General features: G+C 31.2%; 2 protein-coding genes and 1 long non-coding RNA gene across 4 annotated transcripts; 2 read left to right on the forward strand and 1 right to left on the reverse strand.

The window, feature by feature from the left end:
- The first annotated feature begins 448 nt into the window (after window positions 1-448).
- LOC136217241 (cytochrome P450 709B2-like) lies at window positions 449-3,849 on the forward strand. Its single transcript, XM_066003841.1, has 4 exons — window positions 449-826; window positions 910-1,136; window positions 2,450-3,079; window positions 3,158-3,849. Exons 1-4 carry the CDS (start codon window positions 559-561, stop codon window positions 3,587-3,589), a joined length of 1,557 nt encoding a protein of 518 aa, XP_065859913.1. The 5' UTR covers window positions 449-558; the 3' UTR covers window positions 3,590-3,849.
- Window positions 3,850-5,236: 1,387 nt separating this feature from the next.
- Window positions 5,237-8,522, forward strand: LOC136217243 (cytochrome P450 709B2-like). 2 transcript variants are annotated; one of them, XM_066003842.1, is made up of 5 exons: window positions 5,237-5,614; window positions 6,757-6,977; window positions 7,075-7,325; window positions 7,421-7,796; window positions 7,870-8,522. In XM_066003842.1, the coding sequence occupies exons 1-5, from the start codon at window positions 5,341-5,343 to the stop codon at window positions 8,302-8,304; spliced, it is 1,557 nt and encodes a 518-aa protein (XP_065859914.1). In that variant the 5' UTR covers window positions 5,237-5,340; the 3' UTR covers window positions 8,305-8,522. The 2 variants fall into 2 exon arrangements, with proteins under 2 accessions (XP_065859914.1, XP_065859915.1); XM_066003843.1 differs by having other exon boundaries at window positions 6,862-6,977.
- Window positions 8,523-8,551: 29 nt separating this feature from the next.
- LOC136217244 (uncharacterized) lies at window positions 8,552-9,457 on the reverse strand. Its single transcript, XR_010683454.1, has 2 exons — window positions 9,193-9,457; window positions 8,552-9,123 (listed from the first exon to the last, which is right to left on the reverse strand). It is a non-coding gene; the product is annotated as an uncharacterized lncRNA (long non-coding RNA).
- Between the last annotated feature and the right edge of the window lie 5,456 nt (window positions 9,458-14,913).

Below are 14,913 nucleotides of genomic sequence, written 5' to 3' on the forward strand. Positions count from 1 at the left end.
GATTCCCTACTTTTATAAAAAACTACTTTTCAGCTACAAAAGGCAAAGAGCAAATGTCTAACCAAACCCCTAAAACTTTTATTTTCAAATCGAAAAGGCAAACAGGAGATCGAAAAGCAGCAACCAAACACCCCTTAAATATAATAAAATGATGTCATTTTTAAATTTTAAGTAATTTTTTTTACATAATTAATTTTCTCACTTTATAACAGGTCTCTTGGAACGAATCTCCACTTTGTACATAGAAACTCTTATTGTCCACTTACAATTTTATTATTAGGTGATTAGAAGGTCATAGATTAAGGAAGAATCGTGAGAACATGAAATAACAAATGGAAAAAAAAAAAAAAAAAAAGTTTACCAATTAGTAAACACTAAAGTTAAAGTTATAAGTACGTCTAAGAGTAAACCTCATCTGTTTTTAGCCTCTAATATTTGGTTGTGGTTTAGCCACTTGAAACAGCCAGACATCATCCTTATTTAAGCATTGTACACAATACAAACATTTCCTATATATATTCTGAAACTTAAACTGAAATCTGATCAGCTTTCAGAAAAATGGGATACATACTTGCTTTCCTAGTTGCTCTTTTTCTTGTTCTGTTCATATGGCAACTGTGCAGAATTCTGGTGTGGAAGCCATACTCCGTCGCTAAATGCTTCGAAAAGCAAGGAATTAAAGGAGTACCTTATAAGTTCCTCTACGGTTCTCTCGGACAAATGAAAAAGCTGAGAGCTGAATCAACTGGTTTGGTTTTAGATACAAACTCTAATGACATAATTCAGACAGTTCTTCCTCATTATCACAAGTGGTCCAAACTTTATGGTCAGTTAGTTCATATAATTTCTTATTCTTTGTGTTATATATTTTCACATTTGAGATTAATGATTCTAAAACTAATTATATAGGAGAGGAGATGCTGTACTGGAATGGGGTAGAGCCGAGAATAATAATTACGGATGCAGACATGGCAAAACAAATATTATCAAATAAATTTGGATTCTATAAAAGACCCAGATCTAATCCATCTTCAAAGAAACTAATGGGTGAGAAAGGTTTGATTTTTGTGGAAGGAGAAGAATGGGTTCGCCATAGAAGGATTCTCAATCCTGCCTTTTCACTCGAAAAACTCAAGGTATCAAATCATCGTTATTTAATAAACTATGGATGATATTGACACATTTAACCACTATATGAAAATGACCTATTTAACTTTGAGGTAACAAATAAATATTATCAAAACGCACACGAAAATCTTAGTACCCGTCTGAATAAAAAAAAAGAATGAATTATGGTTCAAAAGTTTAAAAAAATGTTTTACTCTTTTAAAAAAGTAAAACGTTTTCCTTAATTTATTTATATATTTTTTGTTGAATAACTTAAAGTTTTTTATTCACTTATTTTTCTAAGCAAACAAATTCCGAACAGTCAAGAAAATATATATATAGAAAATATATAAGTTCCTAAACTTTCATGATTTTAAGGATTAAAGAGATGTTTGTTTCAATTTTTCAGAGCAACGTTTAGTGTTTCAATCCAAACTATAAAAAAATATGACGTTTGTTTAGATTTATACAGCCAGTCTAGAGTTTTAGCAGAGCAATTGGTGTTGTAGTAGCTTCTAGTGTGGAAGCTAACATCATTCAACTTTTATATATTCACCGTAGCGTTTTGGAGCTTTTAATGAATAACTGTTTGTATTCATTTGATTTTGATAAAATTATCTTCTTATTTTCACTAAACACATTTTTTTAATATTAGTTCGATCTATATAATATTATTACCGAAAGAACAATGTTTTACTCTATTCGTTAAATTATTGTTTTTAATTTTATTTAGTTATTTAGATTTTTATATTAATTTGTGTATTACAAATTTTATTTTTATAATTTATTTATTTATTAATTTAAAATATATCTATATTAGACATTTTACATATTAAAGGTAACAATTAATCAAAATTTTACCAAACATCAATAATTAATTAGCTAATAACAACAAACAAACAGTTAACTACCATAACAAACAACTATTAGAGACTTGGATACACAATTTACCCTATTTGCAAACATAGATTTGTGGTTTAAAAGTTGTAAATAAAAATTGCATACACGGTAAAATTATGAACACAACTAATGATATTTTTATCTTTTAAAAAATTACATTAAATATCGAGAAAAATTCCCAAATTGAATTGTAGCCGTATAAAATGAACTTAAACATTACTTTAGTTCATAAACTATCAAATTAGTAAAAAAACATGAAATATCCACGGAATGATTTATGGTTTCAATTTGCAGAGCTGTATTTTGTCGATATACAAATGTAATTTTTCTAAAAGACAAAAATGTAATTTTGAATATTGTGTTTTGTTAACAAACATAATATAGATCTGTATTTGCAAAATTTTAAACCACAAATTTTGCTGGTGGGTTTTCTTGATTCCAGATGATGAAAAAGAAAATTGCAGAATGTACAGTAAGCAAGCTCAATGAGTGGGAAAAGCAGGCTTTAAAAGCAGAGAATGAAAGCATTCAAATAGAAATGAATGGAGAATTTATAAAGCTAACATCAGATGTAATAGCCCACAGTGCCTTTGGAAGTAGCTATGTTGAAGCACAAGAAGCATTTCAAGCACAAAAAGAGCTTCAAAAATGGATAGTAGCTTCAAGTACAGATATTCTCATCCCTGGCTGGCAGTATGTACCTACCCCTTCAAACATCAGGACTTGGAAGCTAGACAGGAAGCTCAGGAACAAGTTAAGGAGCATTGTGGAAACTAGAATAAGACAAGTCAGTCAAAGTTGTAACTATGGAGATGATTTGCTAGGCGTAATGATTCAATCTTCTGAAGTTACACGTGAAGATAAAGGCAGTCTAAAATTCATGATCAGTGAAATCATTGAAAACTGCAAAGCCTTCTTTTTTGCTGGACATGAAACCACCGCTAATTTTCTTAATTGGACATTTTTTACTCTGAGCCTACATCAAGAATGGCAACAAAAACTCAGAGAAGAGGTGTTGAGTGAATGTGGGATGGAGATTCCTGATTCTGATATGTTATCCAAGTTAAAACTGGTAAGTCATCTAAATGTGAGATTATTTTGATTGACAATATAAATGTACATTAATTCAAGAACTCTGATGAATTTCCAGGTGAATATGGTTCTGCTAGAGGTTTTGAGACTGTATAATCCTGTAATAGGGTTGTTTAGAACACCAATGGAGGATATAAAATTAGGGAAATTGATTATACCAAAAGGAACAACTCTTGAAATGCCCATACATCATATTCATAGGAAGAAGGAATACTGGGGAAATGATGCAAACGACTTCAATCCAATGAGGTTCGCAAATGGAATAGCAAAGGCTGCAAAACATCCAAATGCTTTCTTACCCTTTTCAGTTGGTCCTAGAAATTGCATTGGCCAAACTTTTGCTATGCTTGAAGCTAAAATGGTTGTGGCTTTGTTTCTTCAAAAGTTTTCCTTTTCTCTATCCTCTGATTATAAGCATGCCCCTATCGATTATATTACTCTTTACCCTCGCTATGGTATGCCTATTCTTATCAAATCTTTGTCTCGTTAAGTGTTTGTTTAGTTCAAATGTTTATATCTACCGTGTATTGTTACTAGTAAAAGTTAAATACCAATCTACGTTTGTTTTTCAATCTTATCCAAACACTTCTATTCCACTGTTTGGAGAGTGAGAAAACAAAGAAGTTACGAAAAAGAAAAACCAAGCTGAGCACTTAATGTTTCTCGATCTTGTACCAATTACTTGTATTTGTTTTTAATCTATGTATTAATAGACAATATATATCCTTTTTGATTTTTTTCAATAATTAATCTGGTCTATTGTTATCAAATCGTTGTCTATGAGTGTATCTTTTTGTTTATTGGTCGGGTTTATTTGATCCGGGTCTATAATATTAACAACCTTAAATTCATCTTTTGGATGTGCTTGCCCCTCTAAAATTGCAATATTAGGCTAGGCTACTAGCTGTGACATTTTTAACTCTTTTGAAAGAACAAACATGTTCCATTATTCTGGGTCTAGATTCTTGTTATCTCGAACATGAATTGCTACTCAAATTAATGCTGAAAAAGCTTGTATTATTATTTTATATGCAAATGGAAAAATTAAATAATAATCAAATTAAGGGCTTCTGGCCATTTGAAAATTGAATCTGATACTCTCTCATTAATGAAAGCTATGTATAAGGAATATCAAATGGTAAAGCAAATTTAAGTGGTTTTTGCATACAATAATCCCTTGATAAAATCAAAGAAAATAAGCACACAAGATTCTTTGGAGTAGTACATCGGAAGGCTTCTTAAACTTAAAAAGTATCTCGTTAACATTTATAACTTGCTTAAAGTGATATTGTTTTTAATTTTAAGAAGTTAAAGAGACACTCTATAAATACAAGGACTAATTGATATTTTAGACTAAGTTTAGGGTCCTCAAGATGTATGAAGCCGGATTCTTTTCTTACATCTCCGGAAGATTGTCTTATGCTTGACTAAAATTCAAAACAATAGATATTTGGACAACCTAACACATGCAGGAATGTAGCTATATTGAATATATAATAAGTAGACTGGTCCCAAATATTCCTCAAATTTAATTAAGAAATAATTGATTGGTTTATTGTTTACTATATATCTTGAGTGCTAAAAGAGAAATACTCTAATTGTCAATTGTAATAGTATGTTACAATGTAGATAGATGTTGTCTTTTATCCAAATTCCACAAACACCTATATTCAAGTAATTTTTCATCTATTTTCGATATAAGATGCAGTTTATTTTTAGGTTGTTACAGTTCCACTAATTTTTTGCATGATTTATCTCCGAAGCAAAACATCGTACATGAATAGTGAAACAATCAATAATTGGTCTAATATCATGTATATTATCTATTTTAAACTAAATTCCACTTGTACAATTTTAAAATAAGCATTTACATATATTAGCACATTTTAGTAATCGATGCCACCGCTCTTGACCGGCGGGATTTTTACATCAATACTACTGTTGACATGTTTTGTGGGACTTTGTTTAATAATTTTTAGCCAGTGTAATTTGAAAAACTTTAATAAAGAAAGTCACATTCACTCCTAATCTTGGAAAATAGCCTAAAATTCCAAGAGGTGTAATGACTATTATACCCCTGTTGAAACCATTAAAAGTGACATCATATTCCATTAAAGCATGCATGGCTGAAATGTGAAGCTCCACATATAATAGGGGGGCACAACACAGCACTAGCTATATAGCTAATTGTCCACTCTTAAAGTTTTTTTTTTAAAAAGGAAGAAAAAACAGTTAAAAGATATGGATTATGTTGGGATTTTGATAGTAGCTACAGTGGTTGTTCTTGCTTCAAAGATATGGAATGTTGTATGGATTTTCTTATGGAGACCATATGTTTTAACAAAAAGGTTTGGAAAACAAGGAGTAAGAGGTCCACCTTATTCACTCTGCTTCGGATCTCTTACTGAGATGAAGAACCTAAAGATGGAAGCTAATCACACACTTTTAGATCCAACCTCAAACCACATCTTACCCAGAATTCTGCCCCACTACCATAAATGGTGCCCACAATATGGTCAGTTTTTCAACATTTCTGGTATCTATTTCTGTCTTTGTATCCATTTTCGTACCGTGCAACATAGCTGTTTAGTTAAGCTATTCATATATTCATTTGTTCTATTGTAGGTTGTTTATTGTTTGCCGTTAATAGTTAATAGAAGTTAGTTGATTTTTCTTCCAAAATAATTACAAACCGTGTTTCTCAATCCTAATTAGATATAACCCAAAGGGAAGGGGTTGGAGTGAAAAAGTAAAAATAAGCTAAGAAAGGGAGAACAGAATGTAAATTTTTCAGTTTCTTTTGTGTGGTTTTTGTAAAACTTCAAAACTTGTTTTCATTTTACAGGGGAAGGACATGCTTTTTCTATATTTATGGAAAATAATTTATTTTCCCAGCTAATTACTTTCTGCAATTCCTTTATTCAGAATCAGGACTATTCTTGTAATATGGATCACTATGAATTTAGCTAATTTGCTTTCTTTTGTTCTCTCTTCTTGTATCTTTTTTTTTTCTCTTTTTAATAATATTCGGCCTAGCTCCGTTGGGTGTGAGGGATGCCAACATAGTTAGGATGTCATCCCTCAGTTCAAGCCAGCTTCATGCTTTTACTAAAAAAAGCCAGCTTCATGCTTTTACTAAAAAAAAAGTGTTTTTCCCTGCATAATTGCTGAATAATTTGGTTTTACTCTTCAAAATACATGTCTTTGTGTCTTTTTCTAAAAAATCAGATGCAATTAATAATAAAATATCTTCATATGTTAAACGTGTGCATCTAAAATCAGGAAGAAACTTGTCATAAAAAAAAATCAGGAAGAAACTATTCAAATACTATATAGGCTGCAATTGGCAATTAAATAAGATTCTTCTCAGATTGTTACATAAACTCGACCTTATTTTAAAGCAACATTTAGTTTATTTTAATGTTAAAGCTTTCCATTAAGAGCACTAGACTAGGATAATAACAAGTAATAACAAATAATGTGTCACTATAAACCATTTAAGAAATTTCTTCAAAAAAAAAAAAAAAAAAAACCATTTAGAAAATAAATTAGCATATAATTATGTTATGTGATCAATTGCAACATAAATTAGAATCGTATCAAAATCCATTCTTTCAGTTGTCGTGTAAGAAACTAATAGTCCTACTTAAATGACAGGGGAAACAATTCTATATTGGTTGGGAACGAGACCTGTGGTTTCCATAACAGACCTTGAGCTGGTCAAACAAATATTTTCTGAGTTTGGCTTCTTTCTCAAACCAGATTGCAACCCTGCAGTTCTCGCACTCACAGGAAAAGGAGTAGCCTTAGTCAATGGAGCAGAATGGTCTCGGCGTAGAAGAATCGTTAATCCTGCTTTCTCTGTGGATAAGCTCAAGGTCTCGTACTCCAATTCGGGAATTACACTCATAATCACTGAAGTTTGAATCTATTTCAAGAAAGTTATTGAACTTCACGTTTGTTGGATCCTTACAGGTCATGGTGAAGAGAATTGTGAAATGCACAATTTCCACACTCGAGGAATGGGAAAATCAGGCCAATTCAGCTGAGGAAAAATGTTTGAAGGTTGAAATAAATGGCGAATTTCGAAAGCTCACTGCCGATATCATAGCCCACACTGCTTTTGGTAGTAGCTATGCTCAAGGGAAAGAAGCTTTTAAAGCACAAAATGATCTTCAACACTATTGTGCAGATTCAATTCTTGACGTTTTCATCCCCGGGAGCCAGTAATTTGCTTGCTCCCGCCTTTCTCCGAATTCTGAATTATTGTCATGTCAAGGCAAAGTGCATAACTGCTTTACTTTTCTTCTTTGTTGTTCAGTTATCTACCAACACCATCAAACCTTCAGCTATGGAAGCTAGATGGAAGAATAAGGAATTCACTAAAGCAAATCATAAAAAATAGACTGACTTCTAGCGATTCAGATTGCGGCCACGGGGATGATCTACTTGGTTTGATGATTGGAGCATCAGAAAACACAGACATCAAAGACGGCCAAAGATTAAACATGGATGAAATCGTGGAGGAATGCAAAACATTCTTTTTCGCTGGGCACGAAACGTCCGCCAATTTGCTAACTTGGACTGTCTTCTTGTTGAGCATAAACCAAGACTGGCAAACAAGACTCAGAGAAGAGGTGTTTAAAGAATCCGGGATGAGCAATCCAGATGCAGACATATTAGCCAGGTTCAAATTGGTAAGAACATAGTATTATGTATTAAGCTTTCAAACTAGTCCAAAAAGTTCTAAATTGCTAACACTTTCTGCAGATACACATGGTTCTGCTAGAGACCCTGAGGCTGTATGGTCCAGTTGTAGAAATGTTCAAGCAAGCATCAAAAGATATGAAATTGGGAAACTTAACAATACCAAAGGATGGATGGGTAGCACTTCCACTGGCTAAAATTCACAGGAGCAAAGAATATTGGGGAGACGATGCGGACGAGTTCAATCCATTTCGGTTTTCAAATGGTATTTCTAAGGCTGCGAAACACCCGAATGCTTTTCTTGCCTTCGGATTTGGTCCGAGGAGTTGTGTTGGCCAGAACTTCGCTATGATGGAAGTAAAAACCGTTCTTTCAATGATTCTTCAGAGGTTTTCCTTTTCCCTTTCCTCTGATTATAAACATGCTCCAGTTGATTACCTAGCTTTGAGGCCACAATATGGCCTCCCCATTATTCTCAAGCCTTTGTGCACCAAATAAGTGCTGCAAATTTCTCGCCAATATTTAATAAAAGAAGGCAATGTTTTGTACCACATATTGTAACAAGGCTATGTAATAATGTACTACCAAGCATTCCCCAAGTTACTGAATTAGCTCGCAGAACCGAGGTTCCAGCAGGCCTAATCCACGCCAGATGGCCCCAATTTCTGCTGTTTCACTACTTTACAAATTTCTAACTAAATTTGATTTCAATATAATTGATAGACTCACTGGATTTACAACAGAGTTGGAATTCAAACCACTGAGCATAAAATGAATAATATTCGAGAATGGATTTACAGAGCATAAACGACTAGACTATTTTCTTCGATTTAGGTTGAACAATCAAATCCACCAGAAAAAAATAAAGAAATCAATAGGCAAACAAAAACGGATAGTGTGTTAACAATTTATCAGAAAAAAACTAAAAGAATCGGAATTATCTACTTGATCAATTATGAATGCTTGTGGTATGGTATTTATAAGCTATCAATCTATGATCCTGTGAAGAATTTTTCATGCCTTGGTTAGCGGTTCCTTTAGTGCTTCTAGTTCATAGAAAAGCTTCATAGCCCCAATCTTTCTCTGAAAATAAGCCGGACAAACCCTAGGCTTCATCGGAGCTGGAGGACAGGTCAGCATCTCAGAGATCCTATTCTCCTTCGCCGAAGGGGTTTTACAATCCACAACTGTTGTTGCCTCTGCTTTATCATTCTCATCGACCTGCCGTGGTTCATCAATTGTCGACGACGGAGAGGCCGGCTCCTCTTCTTGTCTTGAAATAATCATAGGTTTTTTCTTCATGAAGGAATTGTATAGCTAGAATCAGAATTAAGATGTTAATGTCTGGTGGAATTTAAGAAAGGAAGATTTGATTCCGGTACTAACCTGAGAATTTTTAACGGTTGTTCCGTAGTAATCCAGGGGAGGGAGGAAGAGGATAAGGAGGAGGAGGAGCGTTGGGGAAGGCCAAATGAGACTTTGTTTGACTCAATTCTGAAATTATTCAGTTTGACTCCGTTTTAGATTTATAGCCTCAGAATTCACGGCCACCGTCTGGCCGCCTTACTGGAAGAAGTATCTTTTGAGAAAACAATGGTAACAAGTTGTGAATTTCTTTGGTGGCGAAATTACTATCACTACTAACTACTACTCCTAATTAAATAATAAAAATCTCTTATCTTAAACAACATAACTAAAATTAAAATATTAATAGTGTATAATATATGATAATTATATTTATAGTAAAATAAGGCCAAAAATCATCATTCGGCCCGGCTCATGATTTTTAATTTTTTTTCCGTTCATTAAGGTTCGTAATTATTTATTTAGATATAGTAAATTCTTGGTCTTTATTTTTTTTTTTTTATCACATTAAGCATCTATTGACAAAAAAAAAAAAGTTTTGAAATAAAACTCGGTTAACAGAATATTATTTACTTCATTTATGTTCGAAAATTGTATTTTCCCTGATTTGAAAGTAGTGTTTAATATGTGTAATGTGACTAGGAAACTCTAAAAGTCTTAATTTAAACTGTAAATAATATAATTTCAAATACAAATTAGATTAATAACGATTTTTTAATTGAATTAGAGGTTCATAACTAACTAATTTCGTAAGTAATAACTAAATGATTAGAAGTTTAATATGTCCAAATAAAAAATCAATGGTTAATTAATAAAAAAATAAAAGGTCATATACCTCGGGATACTCATTATCTAAAAAAAAGTAACCATTAGAGATATGTGATTAACCTTGATTTATATAATTAGGGTTCATATTGAACATAACAATCGGAAATCCACAACGATTTTGGAAATTCTATAAATTCCAAAATGATCATGGAAATTTTAGAATTTCTAGTAATTTCATAATTCGTTTTTGGAAATTTCAAATTGAAAAAAAGAATAGGAGAGATTTTTTTTTTTAATAAAAATATGAGTATGTCAAGTCATCCTTTTAACGGCTTGAAGTAAATCCATCAATTTTGTTAATGGAATAGCCACAAACATTAAAAAAAAAACATAAATACCTACACGTAAAACAATGCAATCATGTGATTTTTTTTTTTTTTTGTAATTTCTCCTACTTTTTCTGGTATTAGAGCTAGTTGCATAACACCAGAAAAATGTCTACTAATCATGTTGCAACTTCCATTGTCGTCGTTGTCACCATCTTTGCCCTCGGTTCCTTCATGTTTGATACTAATTCCAATGTTGCACATCCTTTTGTTTTTATCAACGCATTCGATACACTCTTCCACTCCACAAATACAAGTCTCTCGCAACAATCCTCAATTTCGTTACACTTTGACTAAACATAATCCTAAATTTTTCTTTTCCAAATCTCACCAGTCAATTGACTGTTAAACTCATTACGAATAACTTTGATTTGTTGAAGGCACAACTCATGCAGGGTTGCAAACATTGAGGATCCACCTAGTCTGGGACAGAGAATCCCCGATAGGATTCCCGTAAGGTGAGAATAGAGATTTTTTTATCCTCATATTCGGGGAAGGGGCGATGATGTGAGGTTTTAAACCAAAGAAACTAATGGTGGAAACTTGTTCTAAACAACTCAAAGACGATTTCAAGGATCCAAACATGTAATAAAAGCTAGAAAAACATGTTTATCTCTCTCATTCAGATTGAAAATAATAAACAGAGATGATATATGGAGAAATGAGGAGTTGTAATGTGAACTTCCTCTACTATCACACACGGGAAAGAAACAATCAGATTCCAATAGTGTGCTAGCACCTTCCAATTGAACCAATTGTGTTTTGTTTACTTTGTGCAGAGCAAATTCTCTTTGTATCAAATGTTGCTTCTAAAGTTGTCATATAACCCTAACTTTTTACCTTTGATACCAATCTATCTAAAAGGCATAATAGTTATCGTGACTAATTATCGTGCTTACAAGTTTCGATCATTTTCATTAAAAAAATTATTATCATTACTATTTACTAGGGGTGCACGTGGTTGGTTAACCAGTCCATTAAGGTTAATTCGGTCGGTTAACTATTTCATCGGTTTTTTAAATATACTAACCATACACTAGTCCATTAAATTCGGTTAACCACTAATTGGTTAACCAATTATTCGGTCGGTTAACCTTTTATTTCGGTTTCTAACCATTAGTAAATAAACATAAAAAATAATAAAAGAATTGAAATGAAAGTTTAGTGCCAAATAAAATTAACTAAAGTATTATAAAGTCTGTAACATTCACTACTAATCAAATCAAAGTTTAATGTTTCAAAATAGCTCATAAATTTTCATCAATTTAAATACTTAGGCATTTGAAGATAAGAAATGCAAATAAATATAATTAGTTAATACAAAGAATATGATAGTGATTTTTTTAGTAAGTATGGCAGTGATTAATTTAATGGAACTTAGAAGACACTTTGCTAAAATTATATATTAGTATTCATATATTTGGGTTATTGTTATTAAAATTATTTATCCTAATTAATCTGGAGAAGTTGTCTCTCGGGTTGGAATAAAAAAAAAAATATTTTTGATACTTGAAGGGTGAGTTATAATAAAAAGAGTAGGGATACAAGTAGAATTTTCTATTTCAAAACACTAACACTTCAAATAATAAAAGATCAATGATTAGCTATAAAAATCTTACAATTGATAATTTGTAACTTAGTTTTTTTTATATAAAATTGTGTAACTTAGTTAGTATAACTAAAATAACATAATAATAAATTGATAATTGAGGAATTGCATAATATAATTGGTGAAGTGGAGTTGATTAATATTATTAATATAATTGATGAAACTATATATTATATTTTTTATATATTTAATTGAATTCGGTCGGTTTCGGTTAACCGCGGTTTTTGGAACATAAAAACCGTAACCGTAACCATTAACCACTATTTTTAAAATTAAAAACCGTACACTAGTCCATCGGTTTCGGTTAACCTTATTTTCGGTTCGGTTTCGGTTTGGTTTTTCGGTTTTTCGGATTATTGTGTGCACCCCTACTATTTACCCCTAAAGTGAGTGATTTTTAATAATAAAAAAACTGACTTTGTAATAAACATAAACTGAAAAGAGTTGGTTGAAACCTAAACCTATCCGTCAAAAAAATCTTTTTTTCTTCATCTAAGTTTTGGGGGTTTCTTCTAGCTTTTAGGATGAATCTCTTCTTTGCTTTATTTTTTTATTGATCTATTATGGTAGGTCTGTTTGTTTGTTTCTTATTTATTTATAGTTTTTTCTTTCTCTCTTTATAAGTGGTTGTAGCATGTATATCTATATGGGTGTTGTCACATGCCCTATATGTGTTATCATGTTTTCATTAATGAAAAATGGAAGAGTTTTATCGACCATCACATAAATCTAGTTTATTAAAAGATTGTGAGTTATTTCCGAAGAAAAAGACTATGTAGTCATCATCGGCATTGTACCAAAAACAGTTTTAAGTACTATCTATTGTTATTGGATTCAACCGCCTCCAATGTATTTCTGAATTGTAATTTTTAATTATTTATATTGACCCTGTTTGGTAAAGAGCGTTTTGGGATAAAAAGAGCGGTTTTGACCAACTTTAGCGGTTTGACCACTGAAACCGCTGATTGGAGTGTTTGGTGCAGAGAGGTTTGGAAGAGAGTTTTGGGATGAAAACGCTAATTTAGAAAAAGCTCCTAAAATAAGCTTTTTCAATTAGCGTTTTGCAATATTAAAATTAATGGACTTCTTTAACCCTAATTATTTTATGTATATTTTTATGTATTAAAAAAAGAAATGCCCTTATTCGTCTTTTTGCACAAACCGCTATTATTAATCAGCTAATTTTTACCAAACAGGTCTACACAAACAGCTAGTCAAATCAGCTAATGTAATTAGCTAATAGCTAACAGCTAATGTAATCAGCTAACAGCTAACAGCTAATTGCCAAACAGGGCCATTGAGATGTTCTATTTTTTTTATGAATAAAACAATTATGTTTTTTCTCAAAAAAAAAAAAAAACAAAAATTGGCTTTGTAAATTACTGCATATATAATGTTTCACTTTGCAAATTAACTAAATACATGTATTGTGTCGTTGAAAACTTGACTCGCATATCTTTTAACTACAAACTTCACAAATCTCAACTCCTATTTGCAAAGTCTTAAACCACCAAACTGTCTTTACAAATCAATCAAATCACAAAATTTTCCCAATTAAAAATTAGATATCAATTTGACAATTTAGCTTGGGCCTCACTTCCTTTACATCAAACTTAGCCTAAGCTAGCTGGACCAAAAAATTATTATTCCAATTGAAGGTGTGGCTGGACTCATAGGTTCGATTTTAAGAATTTTATTATTATTATTATTATTATTATTATTATTATTATTATTATAAATTGAAAAATGCTGCTTAGATTGGATGATATGATATATGTGTTGAAATTTATGGTAAAGTTATTTTAAATTAAAAAAAAAAATGCTGCTTTAGATGCTATCCTTAAAGTTTTCTTGTGAGAATTAGGTCACGGGTAAGTTAATTTTGTTGAATAATTGTTTTCTTTTTTAAATACTTACGTAGTATTATGATTTTTTTTTTTTTAACAAAACACAAATAAAACATTAGCCCAAAATCATATATAATTTTTTTTTTCTAAAAAATAATTCTGATCAATAGAAACCTTGTCTAGTATTCTAAAAATCTTTTTTTTTTCTGTTTCATAACTATTTAATTTTCCCCTTATTATGTAAAATATTCTGAAATAAATAAATCCTACTTATGCAAATGTATATGGGCTTGGTGGAAATTATGCAAATGTATATGGGCCTTATCTAGGTTCTTTAGAGTTTCAAATTGCTAACCGGCCCAGCTTATAGATTTTGAATAGGCTGGATTTCTGATCATATCTAGCTCGGCCCAACCAATATAAGTAATAGGGGAATTTATGCAAAATATTAATTTTAGAGGACATTCTGCCACGTATTTTTTTTAGTTGTTTTTCTCTTGCTGTTACTTTCTCCAAATTTTGTCATTTGCTATTGAATTTGTTTTAGAGTTTTTTTTTTCTTATCAATTTTTTTTTGTTTGATTAATTGTTGGGTAATTCCATAACAACCCATGTAGTTACGGAGATGATTTTTTGAGGTTTTTTTTTTTTTGTCGCCAATTTGATATTGATGACTTCAAAATAAAAAAAAAAATTCAAAAATTAAATTTGTTTAATACACTATTTACTATGTAATTATATTTTTTAATTTTTTTTAAATCATCATTTTTAGAGATTTCTCTCTCTAAACATTTATTTTTTCTCTCATTGCCAAACAACACTTAAATGACATCAGAACTTATATTTGAGTAATTAAAAGTGCTTAAAATATCATCAAATTCTTAGAATTCACTATTTTGAGGTCGTAAACAGTGAAACTAACCGTGTCAATCCGAAAGTTTTTGATTTTGCAATGGGACAATCTCGTTTTGATAAAAGAAAAAACAGAGTTTTATTTGCAAATCAGTGTGGCCGCATGATTTTTTTTTTTGAATTAACCATATTTTTTGTTTCCCTATGATTTTTGTTTATTTCGGTCTGTTTGGATTTTCGAGTTTTTGTGAATGACAATGCGTAATAAGAAAGTTTGTTT

The sequence above is a fragment of the Euphorbia lathyris genome, chromosome 2 (assembly GCF_963576675.1).
Source record: "Euphorbia lathyris chromosome 2, ddEupLath1.1, whole genome shotgun sequence".
In the NCBI taxonomy this organism is placed as follows: domain Eukaryota; kingdom Viridiplantae; phylum Streptophyta; class Magnoliopsida; order Malpighiales; family Euphorbiaceae; genus Euphorbia; species Euphorbia lathyris.